We start from the raw sequence: 20,017 nt of genomic DNA, 5'->3' as shown, positions 1-20,017 counted from the left end.
TTCCACAAGCCTGGCAAACTACTGTGCATAGGAATCACCTGTTCAAATGTAGATCCTGAGTCACAAGTCCCTCAAGGGAACACACTGCAGGCCCAAGCAGATGCTGCTGGTAACCGGAGCCACCTAGTGGCAAGGCTCTGCCCCAGCCTTTAATCCACTCGCTACGCAAACCCTCGGTCCCCTCTGAGCCCAGTGACAGGGCAGTTCTGGCTCTCTGCGGGCCTTGGGAGTTTAGATCGCATTCTAACCATAGTGAGGAGCCACCGCGGGAACTATAGCAAGCGCATGATGAACTCTGATTTCCTTGAGAAGACCGCTCGTGCTGATTTCTGATGGTTTTCACAGCACCGGGTAACTACAGAGGCCTGGTCTCCTTGGGGCTTGGATGTAAGAAAAGCCAAGGAGCCGTTTTATCCCAGAGGGAAGTGCAACCCAGCAGCAGGCAGTTCAGAGTAGCGGGTGGATCCACTTTTGGAAGAAGCAGGCAGGACTCGGGGATGCTCCCCCTGGCTCCCCCTTCTCTGTGGCAGATGGATGGGGACCCTCATTCTGCCAGGCCCTTGCCTGGGGCAGCAAGAGGACCTAAAGTGCATGAAATAAAAGGCAGCAGGAGGAAGGGGCCCAGCGGCCACCTTCTGTATGTAAAAGGCCTGCCTGGGTGAGAGCCTGCCGTTCTCTGGATGTGGGGTCCCTGGAAAGCCACAGGATATCAGGATTCTCAGCTATTGCAAAAGAGGGTGCCAGCGTGAGGCAGTTTGTTTTTTCTTTCTTGCATTAATACAATCCCCGCCAAAAAAACTTCTATCAACACCTTTAGCCCAGTAATCTATCAACCAAAGACACCTTAAAATGCATATCAAAGGATCTGAGTTGAATCCATTTCTACCGGGCCTCACCCCAGCGCTGGGCTAGTTAGCAGTTATGCCCCTAGGAACAGCAGTCACCTGGGAGACAAGAGTAGCCGCAGGAGCAGAGGAGAGGAACTTCTGCTTCTAACTCAAAAGGAAATCAAAGTTAGTACAGAAAAAAGAAAACTAGGGGGAAATTGAGCTACATGATACAAATTCTCCACGAGAGGGAGGCTGGTTTTAGGATAAGCCAGTGTTTCCTTAAGTGTGTCCCGCAGGCATTAATCATTCCTCACCAAAAATGCTTAACAAACCAGGTTCTTTGCCCAGGTAAACCTGTGAAACGGGATAGCCGACCACCCCTCGGAGCACACCGTGGGCATGCTGGTGCGGTTGGCCGAATAACGCTCCCCCAGTACGTCCGGGTCCTCACCCCCAGAACCTGGGAATGTCACCTGAAGTGGCAGAGAGACTTCACAGAGAAGTTAAGGATTGAGATGAGAGGTCACAGGGACTGTCTGGATGGGCCCTAAATGCAATCACTGAAGGTGCTAAGCACGGGCTTTAGAGAGAGAGGAAGGAGCCCAGAGCCAGCACTGCAAGGAATGGGCTCTTAGAAGCTGGAAAGGGCGTGGGAACCAGTTACCTCCTAGAGCGTCGGGGGGAGCAAGGCCCGGCCAACACCTTGGTTTCCACCTATTGAAACTTTCTGACTTCGGCTCCAGAACTGGAATAAACATGAGTGGTAATTTGTTACGGTCGTAGGAAACTAATACACTGAGTTAGGTGTAGCGATCAGGGGAGAGGGAAGTGCAAGTCAGACCCCGGGCACCTGGCCTGGAGTCCTGCTCAGCTCGCCGCCTCGCCTTCATCTGAAAACGGAAACATGTCCTTACCCGCAGTGAGTACTGAACGGGAGGGGCAGCGGTGGGGACACAGTGAGTGTTCAGAACTCGTAGGCCCCTCTCCCTGCTGTTTTCTTGAGATTCAGAGGAACCGCCAGACACTTGTCATCTCCCCAGGAAGCTCCGACTGTGTAAGTCACACAGGGTCCCCCAGACACGGTGAGACCACTCTACTGGCCTTGCTCTGTCTCCCATGTGCCCGCTGTGCAATGAGGGGCTGGTCCAGCCATCCCGGCCTCTAAAAGCAAACATCTGCCATCACAGCATGTAAGTCAGCCCAGAACAAGACCCGTCCCTCACCCCCGACTATGAAGTTAGCTGTCGTGAGGGTTAGTTGTTTTTTGTGTGTTTTATTATTTATTTATTTATTTTAATATATCTTTATTGATTTCAGAGAGAGGAAGGAAGAGGGAGAGAGAGAGAGAGAAACATCAATGAGAGAGTCATTGACCGGCTGCCTCCTGCACGTGCCCTGCTGGGGATCGAGCCTGCAACCTGGGCATGTGCCCCGACCAGGAATCAAACCACGATCTCCTGGTTGATGCTGAACCACTGAGTTACACCCAGCTGGGCCCGGGTTAGTTGTGTGTGTCAACTTGATGGCTCAGTGATGCCCAGATGGCTGGTTAAACATTATTTCCATGTGTGTCTGAAGGTTTTTCCAGAAGAGATGAGTGTGAACTGGTGGACTGAGTGAGCAGAGGCCCTCCCCAGTGTGTGTGCTCAGCGTCCAAAGGTCAGGGCCCCAACAAAACAGGAAGGCAGAGGGAGGGCAAGTTCGCTCTCCACCTGCACTGGGCCACCCACCTCCACCCTGGGACATCAGCTCCAGTTCTTGGGCTCGGGCCTGACTCACCCCATCTGCTCCCCAGCTCTCAAGCCCTGGACTTGCCCTGATCTACCCCAGCTCCCCCAGTCCAAGTTGCAGGTGCAGGTGCTGGGCCTTCTCAGCCTCCGTAGTCACGTGAGCCCATCCTAGAGTAACCCTCCTCTTACACAGTCGCAGACACACTATTCTAAGGGTTCTGTGTCTCTGGGAAACCCCGGCTAATACAGCTGTTAGACAGTAACCCTTCTCCAAAGGAGGCGGCTCCCCAGTCTGAGAGGTCACCAAGGTCTGACAGCACCGCCTATCAGGGCGGGAGGCACCCAGCACCTCTAAGCTCACAGGGGCCTAGGGGCTCGTTACAGGGACCAAGGCCTGCCGTGTGTACTTGCTTCAGAGAAGGCAAGCTCTCTGCCTTATGTGCTTCACATCAACCCCATCCTGTGTCCTAAATAATCTTGAGGTGTTTCATATCAAAACATGAAACTGAAAGGATTAACAGTGTGATTTAATTCCAGTATACCGCACAGGCACATAGATAACTTGGACATTTAACAGGGAGCTGTTGTGTCCCAGACAGCAAGCTGGAGTTCAAAGACGGAGGACCACATCCTCTCCTGCAGCCCCAGGTAGAAACAGTGCTTTCTCTGGTGAGTTAGATTCACACAGACTGACCCGCCCAGTATCTAATCCCCTCCTGTCCCAACTGTCAGCTCTGAGTGGAATGACAGGAGGTGGAGCTTAAGACATGCCAGTGAGCCCACAGCATCTGTCTAGAGTCCACCAGGAACCTAAGGGGAGCAGGTTCTTCAAAGTAAGCAAGGAAGGGAGGGAGCTCACGCACACGGGCAGGGGTGGAATCCAGGGGCGAGGCACAATCCTGGTCCTGTCTCCAAAAGTGTGTTACTGGCTATTCAGGATCACGCAGAAATTTGTGCTGCAGAAATTCGCAGCTTTCTCGATTAGAACCTAAAGGCACTTGTGCAACCTTCAGCCAGGAAGATGACTGAGCAACAGCGACACTAAGGCAAGTGCAGACCCTGCGCAGCCGGGTCCAGGAGGCATCAGTGCTGACACTGCTTCCGCTGGTCTTGCAAGTGCTCAGCCATGGGGCTCACGGCCGCTTTCAAAACGCAGATTCCACATCACCCATCTCCACACATACAGTCTTCAGTTGTGAATAATACTCGATTGTCACATGGCCGTTCTCTCTGCCAAACCCTGGAAGGAAGACAAGGGGTGACAACAAGCCATCACTGCATGTCTGAAAGGTTGCAGTGACCTTCAGAGACAGGCACTGCCTCTCAGGGAAGAACACAGGGCTGGAGAAGATCAGGTCCTCAACTGTACACATCACTTGTGGAGCAAAACATGGGAAAGTGACCCCTGACCAGCGAGGCCAAGGTGCTGCCCGACAGCCGTGGATGTGGCCATGGATAAGGTTCTGTGTTGAAGGAGCAGCGCCCCCTGCTTCGCCTTTCTTGTCACCCTGCCCCAGACTTAGGTAGGTTCTGCCTGCTAAGGTCAAGGCCCAGTCCCCAACACATGCACGTCTCCAGGGCGCACCCCGCCAGGCCCTCTGAAAATCCTCTGAGCAGAGCTGGCTGGGCGTGCATGAGGCCAGGGTGCTCTGCAGAGCTGGCTGTCCTGTCCCTCCCTCATCCTGGTGGGCATGCCCGTGGGCACTGCTCCAAAGATACAGACCTGAGGAGGCAACAGTGGCCTAGGAAGCCCCATGAGGCCGAGCTGCAGATGCCACACAAACCTCCCTGCACTGATGGTTATGTCTCATAGAACAGCGCCCGGCTCCCACTCTGCGCCTGGGCCAGTGCACAGCTCCTCTGGGTGCCCCAGGGGACGGTGGTTAGGGAATGCCAGGAAAAGACCCAATCAAACTGTCAAGTCAACACCCACCCCCTCATCAGCACTCGTACGGGCTTCTACGCCGGCCAACCCTGTGAGGGCCATAAGCATTTGCCAAGAAACTAAGGGATGGGCTGCAAAGTCCAAACCAACTTGCATAAGAAGAGTGTGGGGACTCAGTGAACACTTACAGGCAACCAAGTCCAAAGAGAGAACCCCGACGTAATGGCTCTACTCCTGACGCTGCATACTCCCCCCAACACCACACTTACAGACATGACAGTAACATGTCCAACTGATCACTGAAGAAATGTACGAGCAGGCGGTGGCTAGGAAAAGCGTTCCATGTGCCACCGGTGTCGTGGCGATCACTGATTAACTGCTGGATTAAGGGATTTTTATTAATTTGTCATAACGGAGAAGACATATTAGTATCTGCTTCCTGAGACCTTAGGACACTACACCAGCCGAATCTAACGGCTCCACAGGGGACAGTGACGTACGCTGCCAGGATGGGACCTTGGCGGTGGTTTTACTCTTACAGTGACACAGCCTGTAAAGAAAAGTAATTCTACCCACAAGACAGACCCTTCTGAGATGCAGGTTAGCGGGCACATGCGCTCGGAGAGACCGAGCAGCGGGCCCGGGAGGACGCTATCGACACGGAGGCATGTTTGGGACCCTGGTCGATAGGACTGAAAGACGACAGCGTCCCTCGAGCCTGTGGCTCGCCCATTCCCAGCTCCTCACCTGACTTCTTATAGCCACCGAAGGGCAACTCCACCGGGCTGACGTTGTAGTTGTTGATGTAGCACACTCCGGCCTGCAGCTCCGCCACCACGCGGTGAGCGCGCTGGATGTCCCTGGAGGAAAACCCACGCACGCAGGTCACTCAGCGCCTGCTGCCTTAGCAGGCCAGCGGCGAGTTCCTACGGAGCCTCACAGACACGCCCACACAGGTGCTCGCTGTTACGCACAACAGCCTCGGAGGACAGCGGCCCCGGCGTCACCAGCAGGACGCAACCGTATAAACAGGCGACGGGCCGTTCCTCGGTAAGCGGGAGCAATGGCGTGCTCGGTGCCGACACCGTCACAACACGAATAAACCTTGAGAGCATGATGCTCAGAGCAGCAGCCAAAAGGTCGCCCCGTATATGATCCCATTTATATGAAATATTCAGAAGGAGCAAGTCCACGGACAGGAAGTAGGCTGGTGGCCGCGGGGAGGGGAGAGTAAGCAGCGGCTCAACGTTCCTGAACTGGTGGAAACGTTCTGAAATCAGGTCATGGTGACAGGTGCACAGCTCTGTAAATACTGAAAGCCACTCAACTGTGCCCTTCACCTGGGCAAATTGCTCAGTGTGTGAATTATCCCAATAAAGCTATTAAAAAAGCAGAAGCATACGAGCCGCCCTCCGCTGTGAGCGGCCTTCGCCTGCATCGTGGCAGCAAACACAGGGCGAGACTTAACCCACTGGTCCCCACACCACAGAGCAGCTTCCCACAGACGCTGTCGGGCAGGGACACTGCTTTGTGTGAGACCCCAGTGGTGGGTCCCAGTCTCCACACATCTGTCCAAACCCCCAAACTGCATGACACCAAGAGTGAACCCCAGTGAACCGTGGACTTGGGGTAAGAGCACACGGTCGTACAGATTCATCAGTTGTAACACAAGGGCCGTCTAGTGGGGATGTTGGTAACGAGGCGGCTGTGCGCGGAGGGGGGGCACAGGCGGGAAATCTCTGTGCCTTCAATTTTGCAGTAAAACTAAAATTACCCTAAAATATAAAGCTTTGTGGGTGTGTTTTTTAAAGCAGCTCCTGAATCTTTTCCTCGGAGCTCAAAGGGAAGCTATTACTTCAGGTCCTCAAGGGAGACCTAGGTCTTCCTTCCCAGGTTCTGGACCACAAAGCCACACACAAATGTAACCTTGTTTATCACCAAAGAGACAGCAAAATTGCAAGTGTGAAGCAGACTTAGAAACCTGCCTCTGACTAACTGCCAGAGGCTAGGCAGAGTGCGCACAGCGGAGCAACCTGCCGCCACTCAAGAGACCCAGTGCGCCCACTCCCTTCCTACCGTCACAGCGGTTAGAGTTCACATAGAAAGACACTGATCACATCACTCACAGTAGTTAACGTCGGGAATGCCCTAAACGTGGATGGGAAAAAAGCTCCGTGTGCACAGTGCGTTCCAGTCACCCCAACCTAGCTGCCAGCTGCCAGGACCGCGTTCTGGGAGAACGTGGCGCAGCGTTTACGAGCCGACGGCCTTCCAAATTCCTGGACGTGGACCCTCGTGCTTTACCTAGGTCAGCGCCGTAAATATTCATTCCATAAACCAATGAGAAAGGGCAGAATTGTCATCGACCAAGTTTACAGCTCAATTTAAACTCAGAAGCAGGGCTCTGGCCATGGAGGGCAAACTACAAAATGCTACCTGGGCATCTTCTGACTTCACCGGAAATGCCGACAGATACACAGTGAGGGCAGACCCTGCGAGGGCACCAGGCCCCCCCGAGCAGGCGGCAGCCCCCTCCTCAGAGCCCGCTGGGGGCCTTCCCCACATACCTGGTGAAGACACCGGCAGCTAGTCCAAAAGACGTGTCATTCGCTCTTTCCAGAACCTCCGCTTCGGTGTCAAATGACAGGATGGACATAACTGGCCCAAAGATCTCTTCTTTCACGCAGGTCATGTCATCTCTGCAGTTAGCTGCACGCAGTGGAATAAACCAGACACCGCGCAGGACTGTTATTCCTGGCACCTGAAATGTCCCCTTGTTCACAGCACACAGTCCACACACAGCTTTCCAGAAACTTCCAGAGGACGCTCCCAGAGTGTACAGGACACCCCTTCTGCACGGCAACCTGACACTATATATTAGAGGCACAGCCTTTGTGTGATCCTATAGCCACATTTTAACTGATCGCAAGGAGACCGCTAATGAGGTGAGCGGCATGCGCACGCAAGGACAATCACATCCCTCACAACCGTGACAACTGGAAGCAACAAACTGAACGTCTAAGCAAGAGACAGCCGCTTGGGCCACGCACACCCCAGAGACCGACTTCTATGAAGCTCCTCAGAGTAACGTTTTTGAAGAAAATTTAATAAAGTAAATGCTCATGATAGTCACAGAAGAAGATACAAACTGTTTAAGGTGCTGTCCCAATTTCTGTTAAAATGTTACATATATGGCCCTGGCCGGGTGGCTCGGTGGGTTGGAGCATCTCCCGTGCACCAAAAGGCCGCAGGTTCCATTCCTGGTCAGGGCGTACACCTAGGCTGAGGGTTCGATCTCCGGCCGCGAGGCATGTGGGAGGCAACCGATCGATGTTTCTCTCACATCGATGCCCCCCTTTCTCCCTTCCCCTCTCTCTAGAATCAATAAAAAAGCACCTCCGGTAAGGATTAAAAAAAAAAGTTACATATATGATTAATGCCTTTTACTCCTTTTCACATTTTCTTAATGACTCTGTGATAGAATTAGAAACAAACAAGAAAGTTCCAATATAAAAAAACCTTAGAAATAACTGAGGGGGTATTTACTTGGTATGAAAATGTACTTAAGTTCCTTTAAGCGGACAATTCTTTAAAATGATACAATTCACACTTGACATTTTAAAACAAGCACATGTCAAGCTCATATATGTCCATGTCGAATGCTGAGCCCGGGGGTTCTGGAGCACGGGGCCCCGTCTGCCCTGTCCCTGCGGCGAGCGACCCTCAGGGCGGTCCCAGGCGAAGCGAGACGGGGCTTACAGGCCGCGCTATGATGTGAGCGGCGTGCACGCCAGAGAACAGCTTCAGAACCTGCTGCCAGCACCGGCTTCGTGGGAGAAAGTCTGTAACCACTGTTCACATATCCACAAAGATGACAAGTCTTCCTCTCTTACGACGGGGATGACAGCTTACGTGTGCTTAGGGATTAACAGTTCTTAGGCGGTGCTTAAGCGAAATTTACTAGTTCTAACTCTTTGGAAACTAGGCATCCACATGTAATTTTTAGGGAAACCATTAGCCAGAATGTTACTACTCAAGACAATTCACTGCTCAACAAGCCCAGAACACGATGATGATCTCGCGCAGGGTGGTAACAGAGCAGCTCCGGGCAGCAGCTGGAGGAGAGGAGGGCGAGTGCAGCTGACGTACAAGAAAAGGCTCCTGCCCCAAACGTCACTCACTCAACTTCAGTCCCCAGTATCAAGTAAATGAAAAATTAAAATCTGCAACACTCAGAAATGCACAGTGTAATAAAAACTGCCGTCAATCCCAGCATTCAGAGAAACCACTATAAACACTACGAGGCACACTGTTCCTTTTCCAGGCATATGTTTGGTCTTCAATAGATTTGGGATCAACTATATTTTTTATTTAAAAATACACTGCCGCCCTGGCCCGGGTGGCTCAGGGGGTTGGGTGTCGTCCTGTGCACGGAAAGGTCACCGGTTCAATTCCCGGTGAGGGCACACACCCAGATTGCAGGTTCGATCCTGGCTGGGGCACGTGTGGAAGGCAACCAATCAATATTTCTCTCCTGATTGATGTTTCTCTCTCTTTCCCTCCCCCTTCCTCTCACTCCAAATATAAAATAAAAATATATTTAAAAATAAAAATAATACACTGCCAGCTGTTCCTATTCACTGAGTGACCACAGGCTGTCCATGGCAGGGACATCAGGTTCACAGCTCTGAGGCCTCCTGGGGGAGGGTCAAAGGCTCAAGTGCATCTAATATCGACGGTAAAAACTGAGACCATCTCACCCTTAGAGACAAAAATCAACCAGATCTACCTTTGAGTTATGTTATGTGCAAGGAATCACTTCACACATTCCAGCCTGCATACGGTTCTTCACAGCCTACAAAACTCGCAGCACTCAGGAGGCACTCACACACGTCATGAACGGGAGGGGCCTCGGGGCGGCGTCACCCTGAGCGAGGACGGACGTAACTGGCTGAGGGCAGTTGGGTAACATTACACCTGACCGTCCAGGCCAGGTTTTTAGATTGAAAAGAGGTGCTAAAAATTCTGAAATGACATAATTTTTAGAAATACTACTGTATTGTCTGACAAATTGGTTTCATCACGCTGATGTTCTATGGTTCAAAGGAAGATGCATTCTCCACTGCCTTTCCTGAGAAACGCGACTCATCACTCTTTTCCCAAACCTGCACTTTCATTTCTCCGAGCTCCTTGCTTCCAGAACGACAGGCGTAGACCCAGTAAGTGCCTGGTGCACTGACACACCTGGTCGTCCCAGGGGCTTCGAAGGTAATGGAGAACTTCTACTTCTTCAGTCTGGGCAGTGGGGACACACCATTTGCCAAGCCTTGCTTGACACCATACACATGCTCTATAAAAATTCTTTCCCATCTGATATTTCATTCAAACTATTTAAAAGCAAATAAGAGAACATACTCAATACACAAGGTCTCATGAAATATCCATCCTTTAACTTGGGATCTTCGGGTACATATAGGTCTCCCCCACACAGCACCTTAGCCCCCTGCCAAAGAAGACAGAATGCATACTTTATGTTAGACAAGCAGCCCCCACGTGCTTTCCTAGACAAACGCAGGCTTAGTCACTCCACCACAAGGACAAAGCAGGACACTGCCCCAGACCCCAGGAGACAAGGGGGGACGGCCACAGGACGGGCCCAGCACCAGGCGGTGGGAGTAACTGCCCTCCCCTCACCCCGCCCTGCCCCAGCTCCCCAAGTTCTTCACCTGCTCCTTTGCCTGTTTAACAAACCCAAGGACTCGCTCCAGGTGTGGTCGGTTGATGAGGGGGCCCATCCTGGTATCTTCCAGAAGGGGGTCTCCGATTTTTATCCTTTGGGTCTGTTTCACCACCTGCTCTGTGAATTTATCAAGAATTTCCTTTTGCACAAACACTCTTGTGCCATTACAGCAAACCTGGAAAAGAGACACGAGTTTATCAGTATGCAGAGAAGAAAAAAAAGGGGGGGAAATCCCACAGGCTTAAGCTTAAAAAATACACTACACCTTTGTAAAGGTTCGTTCCACATATAAAAATTCCCTCCGTCCTGAAGAGCATCACACATGTAACACAGCACAAGCTGTCTGCTCTTTTTTGTTTTTAAAGATATTTTTTAATAGACACTGCCATGATGCCCATGCCAATTTATATTCCTCTCAGCAGTAATTTTTTTTTTTTAAATATATCTTTATTGATTTCAGAGAGAGGAAAGGAGAGGGAGAGAGACAGAAACATCAATGATGAGAGTGTCACTGATCGAGCCCGCAACCCGGGCATGTGCCCTGACTGGGAATTGAACCCCGATCGCCTGGATCCTAGGTCAACGCTCAACCGCTGAGCCACGCCCAGCCGAGCTAAACTTTTTTTTTTTTTAATCCTTACTGAGGATATTTTTTCCATTGCTTTTCAGAGTGGAGGGGGGGAGGGATCCATGTGAGAGAGACACATTGATTGGTCACCTCCTGCATGTGTCCCAACCCAGGCCAAACCTACAACTGAGGTACATGCCCTTGGCTGAAATCAAACCCAGGAACCTTCAGTCTGCAGGCCGAGGCTCTAGGGTGAAATCGTCTGCCCTTTGAGAAAAAACTTTATCTTCTGCCCGGCCAGTGTGGCTCAGTAGTTGAGCATCAACCCATGAACCAAGAGATCACCAGTTTGATTCCGGGTCAGGGCACATGCCCAGGTTGCGGGCTCGATCCCTAATCAGGGGCATGCAGGAGGCAGCCGATCAATGACAACTCTCTCATCATTGATGTTTCTCTCTCTCTCCCTCGCCCTTCCTCTCTCTGAAATCAAGAAAGATATATATATATATTTTAAACTTACATCTTCTTGTGGTTGTTTAAATTTTCCTAAGGCCGGTAATAGATCCATATGACCTTCAGGCCCTGTCCTATTTGCTCACATCAGCTGCTCAATTTGGCTGCATATTTAAGAGGAAGAGGTAAGAATGGGAGGGGTCTGAGTAAAGAGTTAAGAACTCAGGGTATGAGCCTAATAAAAACCCAGAGCATTTCATAGTCAATGTTTGTCTCCAAAATCACAAATAGTGAGTATTTAGACTCTCCCATCGACGTGACGTAAATACCGTTCAGACGCTACGAGCTGCACGAGGCATACCTGGGCAGCTACAAAAATATGGAGACGTTCTATGGAATGAAACAGTGGTTCCACGATGTGTTAGACGAGACAGCAAAGTGCAAGAAAGTACCTCTGTGCACAAGGAAGAAGGGGAATAAGACCATACAGGCATCTGCTCACTTGTGTGAAAAGAAAGACAGGAAGGGAAGGTCAGAGAGAGGTGGGCCGGCGACCTCCAGGAGCCCTGGGAACCGGTCAGGGCAGCAGGACTGACATGTCTGTGTGGCTTGGTGTAAAATTCTGCCATTTAGAGCCATGTTAGTCTGTCCCCTAATCACAATATACAAACCTTTAAAATCAGCAAGGATGCGGGAAAATAAACCTCAAATGAAACAAAACAGAAATCCGTCGACTTGTTCTTAAAATGAGTATCATGACCACACCGCGGGTGGGGGAAGGAAGGACCGACCCGGTTAACTTCTGAACAGAGTTTTAACTACACCCTCGGCTAAAGACAAAAGGAACTGTAAAAAACTATGAGCTCTAGTTAGAAGGCTTATTTTGCACAAATCTGAAACTGCTACAAATGTATCCTAGACCGACAACTCAATAAGCATGCTGCCAGTAACTGACACCAGGCTTCCCCGTCAGAGAAAGTCCCACGCATGGAAGGGAGGGGAGAAAACAAACCCTGCAGGACTGAAGCGACTGGGCCACCTGTATGAACTTGCGGTTATTAATACAGATAGATATAGAAATAGACACGTGTGCATGTGTGTGCATGTGTGTATGTGCATGCGGGTGTGGTCATGCATGTGTGAATGTGTGGGTGTGCCTGTGCAGGTGTACATGTGTGTGCACATGCACACATATGTACACACAAGATGCCAACATCTATTCCCAGCTCTGGCTCTGAGAGGGTCTGGAGGCAGTGGCACCCAGATCTTGGTTTCTAACTACCATTTACCACGGAATAGGACCAGGCTCTTAGAAAAAGGCTGATTCCAGAGCTTGGCCAGGGGAAGAACGGGGCGTGTCTGGCACACCTTGCTGTGCCAAGAGGTCATGTGCTCAAGGGACAATGAGGACATATCAAAGGGTCACAGAGAGGGGCTGCCACCTGCCGAGTCTACAATTACTTGAGCATTGAAACAAGTAATGGGTTTTACCCAAAGAAGCTCTTAAAGATCCATGGGTCCGTGCTGACAGAAATGAATGAGACCAGGGAACGTTCTTTCTTACAGTAGAAAGTGAACTAAAAAATGGAGACTGAGTAACAGTTGCAAACTCACCACTGAGCGACCACCACAATGAAAACTGTTTCCAGCAAAAATCGAAAGGGTACTAAACTGGTGGGTGCACGTCTGGTGGGCACAGGACATCTCACTGTCACCTACGTGACACTTACTAACCACCAAGCAAGAAACAAGCAGTTTTACACAAACACCCACCTGAAGCCAGAGATCAAAGTTAGAACACGGCTGAAAATAAAACATCCCTTTTGTGGTGGTTTCTTTTGGCCAGAAATGCATAAACTAAATCTAATCAAAGGGGAACACCAGGTGGACCCAAAATGAGGGACCTTCCCTACAATCAATGGCCTGTACCCTTTAAAGTGTCCAGGTCCCGAAAGGTAAGAGGGGCTGAAGGACTGCTCCAGATGAAAGGACACGGGCGGGACACAGCAGCTGGACCGGGAAAAAAATTGTTTTCTTTTGCTAACAGGACGGTAGTCAAAGAAATGCAGAAATCTGAAGAAGGTCTAAGGACTGAGTGACAGTGCTACTGATTTCCTAAGTCTACTTGCTTGTGTAAGAGAATGCACTGTTTTTAGGAAATACATAAGTATTTAGAGGTTGTGGATCTTATGCCTGCGACTTTCAAAGAATTCAGGAAAAAAAAGACAGATATGTGTGTAATGATAAAATAAACGCAATAAAACGTGGACATTTGAGGAACCTGACTCGAAGGTTCACATGAATTCTTTGGACTATCTGCGCAACTGTCCAGGAGCTCTGGAATTATTTCCAAATAAAAAGCCTTTGAAACATGCCGCTCGATGCAGGGGTGAGGCCCCTCCCAGCCTGTCCCCGGGCAGGCGCCCACCTCGCCCTGCGTGAGGAAGTTGGCCATCAGCGCCCCCTTCACGGCGTTCTCCAGGTCGCAGTCCGCGAAGATGATGAGTGGAGACTTGCCTCCAAGTTCCAAGGTGACAGGTTTGACTCCTCTTGCCGACATCTCCATGATCTTACAGAACAAGAACACACTCAGAGGTTGAGCACAAAGGAGATCGTGCGCCGGGTGGACTAGACCCCAGACCTCCAAAGGCACCGTGGACGCTGCTCTCGGTAAACGCTGGGCTCTGTCCACTTAAACGCCCTTCTCTGGAACACCGAGGACGAGCCACGGAAACGCACTCGGCATTCTGAAGGGGGAATTCACTTACAAATACTGTCCACTCGCCGACTGCCCAGGACACTCCCTCTATGACTACTGATCCTTGTTCAAGGCTGACAGAGCTCAGGGCACAGTCGAGTCAAAACAGTGAACATGAAGTAAACTAAGAAACACCCCTCCTCCCGAGGTGGCTGCTGCGGACGAGCGAAGTCATCAAACCCCACGCGTGGCAGCCCAAGCCCACCCAAGACCAGGAGCTGATGGCTTCCACCCTGCCGAGTGCACTCCCCTCCCCCTTCACACGTCTGAGTCCCCTTCAGACCCACGGGGGTAATACCCACGGCCTCCCTCCCGCCTGAGCAGGGTAGGTCGGAGGTGAGGTGAGGCCTCCAACGCGGGCTCTGGGCGGGCCGGACACCCACAGCTCGATGCCGTTGCATTAACCCGGACTGTGCCATCTCACCTTCGAGCCAGTGGGCACACTCCCGGTGAAGGAGATCTTGGCCACGTCGGGGTGCTGACACAGAAGCTGGCCTGTGGCGGCCCCTCCTTGCACCACGTTGAAGAGGCCGGGAGGCGCCCCAGCCTCCGTGTAGATCTCAGCCAGCAGCAGCACGGACACGGGCGTGAAGGGGGACGGCTTGAAGACCATGGCGTTTCCTGCAGAAGCCCCCCACACACACAGGACTTGGTGGGTGATACCCGCAGGACAGGACTGGGGGACAAACCAAGAACGTCTCCAACTGGTCCTTGTCCCATCAAGTCCTTATCAATAAGCAAATGTATCTCGCCTGGCTGGCGTGGCTCAGCAGCTGAGCGTCGCCCTATGAACCAGGAGGTCAGGGTTCGATTCGCGGTCAGGGCCCAGGCCCAGGGTGCGGGCTTGATCCCCAGTCGGGGGAATGCAGGGGGCAGGCAATCAATGACTCTCTCATCACTGGTGCTTCTCTCTCCCCCTCTCTGAAATCAATAAAAACATATATTTTTAAAAAGTCTCTCGTGCCCGGCTGGGCGTGGCTCAGTGGTCGAGCATCAGCCTAGGATCCAGGAGATCGTGGTTCGATTCCTGGTCAGGGCACGTGCCCGGGTTGCAGGCTCGTAGACGATCAATGACGACTCTCTCATCACTGACATTTCAACTCTCTCTCCCCCTCTCCCTTCATCTCGCTCTAAAAATCAATTTTTTGAAAAAATTACATATATATAGTAGTACGAGAAAACTCCTGAAGCCCGTCAGCCAGTTTCTGTGATGGGAGCCTTGGATGTCACTTCTCTTAACACAAACAGAGGAGGAAGTTTAGCTTCTGCTCCTTAACCACGTGAGATTCCCAAGTGCTCCCCTTCAAAGAAATTCACGTCCAGAAAGGAAGAGACTTACAGGGAGCACAAATCTAATCCAATCTGACAGTAAAAAACAAAACCTCCAAGATCAAAGCTTTCTTCCTTCCCCAAACCAGTAATATATGAGATAAACACAAATAGTTTTAATACAGACACGATCTGTGTGCATCACCTACACTACAAACCCTAAGGGGCCGTGCAGGAATGGACATGTGTCCTCTGAGACTGTGCCCAGCACGGCCCCTTCTGATGTGAAGACTGTGTCTGTGAATGGGGGTAATGGAGTGTGTGCGTCAGTGTGTATCAGTGAGTGTGAGTGTATGTGTGTGAATGTGTGCATGAGTGTACTTATGTGTGTGAGTGTGCAAATGTGCCTGATTGTGTGACTGTATGGCTGTGAATAAGTGTGTGTATCTGTGTATGAGTGTGTCTGAATGTGATAGTGTGTGAATAGGTGTGTATGCATGTGAATGTGTAACGTGTATGAGTGTCAGAATGTGAGTGTGTGTGTGTGTGAATAAGTGTGTGTGTGTGAGCATGAGTGTGAGTGAGTGTGCACAGGTGAGGGGAGAGACAGGAGGAGCAGCTCTTTCTCACCACATGCTAAAGCAGGGGCCGACTTCCAGGAGGCGATCTGAAAGGGGTAGTTCCAGGCGCCGATCCCCACGCACACACCCAGCGGCTCCCGTCTGGTGTAACCGAAGGAGCCCCCTGGGAGCTGGATATGCTCGCCTGCGGGGCAAACGGGAGCAGAGGCGTCAGCTCTCCCCAAGGCCTCACCACACCCGCTCCACCCGCTCCAGCCGCTCCACTCCGCCGCTCCGGCAGCCCTACTCCGCTCCCGCGCATCCCCTCCACGGAAGAGCCCGCTGTCCCTCTCACCCACGGTCACCCAACTTCCCGTCATCCTCGAAAGCTTACTGCGCATCCAGGAGATAACAGAGATGACGTAAAACAGGGGAGACCCAGGCCTGTTAGCCCCGAAACCTGGCCCTTCAGGAGCTGATGGAGCGAGGCCGGGGCTTACCGGCCATGGACCCAGCCAAGCCCGCGTAGTACTCCAGGCACTGCCAGGAGGTGTCGATGTCCAGGCGGGCCTCGAAGATGGACTTGCCGTTGTTGATGGTCTCCACGGCGGCGATTTCATCCTTCCGTTCCTGTGCGCAACACCAAGGCCAGCTTTAGGCAGGCCACCTTACACACGAGGCCAGCTTTAGGCAGGCCACCTTACACACGAGGCCAGCTTTAGGCAGGCCACCTTACACACCGAGGCCAGCTTTAGGCAGGCCACCTTACACCTGAGGCCAGCTTTAGGCAGGCCACCTTACACCTGAGGCCAGCTTTAGGCAGGCCACCTTACACCTGAGGCCAGCTTTAGGCAGGCCACCTTACACACCGAGGCCAGCTTTAGGCAGGCCACCTTACACACCGAGACTAGCTTTAAGGCAGACCACCTTACACACTGCAACAGAGGTAACACTCGGACAGAATACAAGGCCCAGCTGTTAAAAGTAGAAACAGCTTTTATTTCAACAAAAATAAAAGGAATGGCAGTGTTACACTGGGAAGAGAAATAAAAGCTTATTGCTGAACAGCAGCCCTGCTCTCTTGTTAACTGTCCCGGATTTAAGACCAATACTTCATTTCAAGATCAGTTAGAAAAGGAATGCTTTGAGAAGTGAATATTATACATGTATTTAAGTAGGAATACATACAAATGTGTTCACATGCATACAGCAGGAGAGAACAGTCCTTAGGGAAGTTATGCAAAGTAGCCAACTACATCATTGACAGTGAACAGGTTACATGCACACACGGCTTTAATTCGCCAAAAGAAATGCAGTTATCTTCTAATGCTCACAGCTCACTAATACCCTTTTCAAATACTGTTTCTAGTTGTAACCTGCAACTCAAAGACACTGGAGATGGCTCAGGGATAAACTGAAAAGTTTAGGAAATTACACCTAAAAAAATCTAAATAATGCCTTTCCCCCGAAAGAAGATGAAAGGATCGAATATGTAAGAGAAAGATATTTGCTATTATGGATCCAATTTAAAATAAACAGCGGGGTCAATATCTGTACATGAAAAACGAATGAAACCAATGGAAAGAAGAAGCATGGTCTTAACAAAGCGGTAACGAGAGCCTGGCATGGTTGCTTTAAGACTGTAAAAAACTTTAACTTTGTTTTTTAAGAGGGAACATGTATAAATCTATGAAATCTTCCCAGGCAATTAAGATAAAAATAAATTTGAAAAAGGAAGAACTTAAGAGTCATCAGAGGGAAAGCTAAAAAGAGACAAGTACACATGGCTAAAAAGAAAAGGAGAGCCTTGGCCAAGTGGCTCAGGGGGTTAGAGCGCTGTCCCCACAGCCAAGGTTGTAGGTTTGATCCCCAGTCAGGGCACATATAAGATTCAACCAATGATGCCCCAACAAGTGGAGCAACCAATTGCTGGTTCTCTCTCCCTCTCTCCCCCTCTCAAAAAAAGAAGGCCCTGGCCAGTTTGGCTCAGTAGCTAGAGCATCGGCCCACAGACTGAAGGGCCTCAGGTTCAATTCCAGCCAAGGGCACGTACCTCGGCTGCAGACTCGATCTCCGGCCCCAGTCAGGGTGAATGTGGGAGGCAACCCATCAATGTGTCTCACATCGTTTCTCTCTCTCTCCCTTCCACTCTCTCTGAAAAGCAGTGGAAAAAAATATCCTCCAGTGAGGATTTTAAAAAAGAAGAAAGAAAGAAAAAGGAAAGAGATAAGCTGCCAAGCACATGTTGTAACAAAGATGGAAAAGAAAACCCACCAGGGGGACAGCACAGAGACAAGATCCTGACAGGGACTCCCGCACAAAAGCTTGTTGTATGACCCAGGTGAGCAGAGAGAAATACTTTCCAATTTCATAAACAAGTTATAACCTAACCGTGCATCAAAGTCAAACTACCAACCATCCCCAAGAACCCTCTGGGCAAGGCAAGACAACTTTCCCGGGAGGGAATAAATTGAAGCATACCCTTATGATCCTGGCGGCCTCCAAAAGGATTCGGCCACGCTCCAGGCCAGATTTTTTGCTCCATATTTTGAAGGCAGCCTTTGCATCTTGAACGGCCAAATTGACCTCGTTTTCTCCTGAGCATGTGAAAGTAGCAATCACACGGCCTAGAAAACAAGGCGAGTCAGTTATCTCACCAGATAGCACACATTTAAATAAAGCATTATGTATTCAGATTTCCTCTTAGGATCCCCTTCTTGTCTTTTTTTCTTTTTAAACAGCTAACAGTTTACCTTTATTGATTTCAGAGAGAGGAAGGGAGAGGGGGAGAGACAGAAACATCAATGATGAGAGTCACTGATCAGCTGCTGCCTCCTGCACGCCCCCAACCAGGGGATCGAGCCCACAACCCGGGCCTGTGCCCTGACTAGGAATCGAACCTCAATCTACTGGATCCTAGGTCAATGTTCACCTGCTGAGCCACGCCTGGCGCCTTCTCATCTTTAAGTACAGTTTGACTAGTGACCATCCCTACACTAGCAGTTAACTCTATTTTGGGGTCATTGACCCCTTAAGAATCTAATAAAAGCTGCAGAGTTCTCTGCAGAGAAACATAATTGTATCACATAATTAGCAACACCATGTCCCTTGCCCCAAGCACACCCTGACCTTGAGCACGCCCTGAACTTTAAGTTAAGAACCCCTGCCCACCTCTATTTCACAAGCGGGCCTACTAACACCAACTTCCTAGCAATTACCTTGCGACACTCCTTAACAATGTTTGAGAAGCTGCGGGATCCTGCAGACTCAGCGTGGAAAGTACCAAGTCTCCTGGGTGATGAACTGACTTTAAATCCCGGGTCTATGTTCTACACAAGTGGCCTCGCAGTGCTAACAACTGAGAGTACGGTTAACCAGCAGCCCCGTCGGGAAGTGATCCCTAAACGCGGGGTATGAAAAAACCTAGTCCCTCCTCTCCAATCCTACTCCCCAGCCCTGTTCTGGGGCAAGAAGCCACCTTCCTGGGCGCGGGTCCCCGCGGAGGCCTCCAGGGACAATGCTCTCTCCAGGGCTTCACGAACCCGCCACCTCTGTTCCCAACGCGAGCGGCCAGTTAAAGGCGGCGGCCGCGGGCGACACGCGTCGCGGGCGTTGGGACCACCGCTCCCGGGCGTCGGGCCGCCTGGGGCCCAGCGGGCGCTCGCTCCGCGCGGTCGGGGAGCCACGCTCAGGCCCCGGGGCGCCCGGCGCGGGCCTTGCTGGTTCCGCAAACGCTCGCAAGTGACCCACGAAACCCAGCAAAGCGCCCGCCCCGAACGAGAAGCCCGGGCCCCTTGGCTGGGCTGCGGCGCGGGGCGGGGCGCACGGTTCCCCTTCCGGCCGATTCCCGCGCGGAGGCATTTTCCCCGCCGGGCAGCCAGGCCCCCGCCGCCCCCCGGAAAGCGGCCGTCACCCGGCGGCGGCGCTGCGTGCGCGTGGCCGCCGCAGGCCCCGCGCCCCGCCCGCGCCCCCCCAGCCGTCCCGCCGTCCCGTTACCGGAGGCCGGCTCGAACGCCCTCTCGGTGCCGGAGCCGTCCGCCGGCTGCACGCGGGCCCCGCCGCGGTAGTTGAGCGGCTGCGAAACGACGAAGGTGCCGGTGCTCATGGCGGCGGGACCGGGCCCCAGGGCGCGGAGCAGCGCGGGGAGCACGGCCGGGCCCGAGCGGAGCAGCATGCGGGGCACAGCGCCCGGAACTGCGCGGAGCGGCGGGCGGATGGGGCGGG

At 51.8% G+C, this 20,017-nt stretch overlaps 1 protein-coding gene across 1 annotated transcript; it reads right to left on the bottom strand.

Moving 5' to 3' along the window:
- Positions 1 to 3,066: 3,066 nt before the first annotated feature.
- ALDH9A1 (aldehyde dehydrogenase 9 family member A1) lies at positions 3,067 to 20,017 on the bottom strand. The gene is made up of 11 exons (XM_081122389.1): positions 19,790 to 20,017; positions 18,275 to 18,420; positions 16,294 to 16,423; positions 15,864 to 15,998; positions 14,389 to 14,585; positions 13,635 to 13,775; positions 10,172 to 10,360; positions 9,861 to 9,948; positions 7,013 to 7,154; positions 5,193 to 5,305; positions 3,067 to 3,800 (listed from the first exon to the last, which is right to left on the bottom strand). Exons 1-11 carry the CDS (start codon positions 19,965 to 19,967, stop codon positions 3,706 to 3,708), a joined length of 1,554 nt encoding a protein of 517 aa, XP_080978515.1. The 5' UTR covers positions 19,968 to 20,017; the 3' UTR covers positions 3,067 to 3,705.

This window comes from Miniopterus schreibersii (genome assembly GCF_964146895.1).
Source record: "Miniopterus schreibersii genome assembly, chromosome: 19".
Taxonomy (NCBI): Eukaryota; Metazoa; Chordata; class Mammalia; order Chiroptera; family Miniopteridae; genus Miniopterus; species Miniopterus schreibersii.
The sequence above is the reverse complement of the archived record's forward strand: the minus strand, read 5'-3'. Positions and strand labels throughout refer to the sequence as shown.

Excerpts from the sequence above, each read along its gene's own strand:
- ALDH9A1 (XM_081122389.1), bottom strand. The coding sequence starts at position 19,967 with ATGCTGCTCCGCTCGGGCCCGGCCGTGCTCCCCGCGCTGCTCCGCGCC. Across the intron at positions 15,999-16,293 it reads CTTGGCTGGGTCCATGGCCG|GCGAGCATATCCAGCTCCCA; the intron begins GTAAGCCCCGGC and ends TTTGCCCCGCAG. Across the intron at positions 10,361-13,634 it reads ACTTCCTCACGCAGGGCGAG|GTTTGCTGTAATGGCACAAG; the intron begins GTGGGCGCCTGC and ends TCTCTTTTCCAG.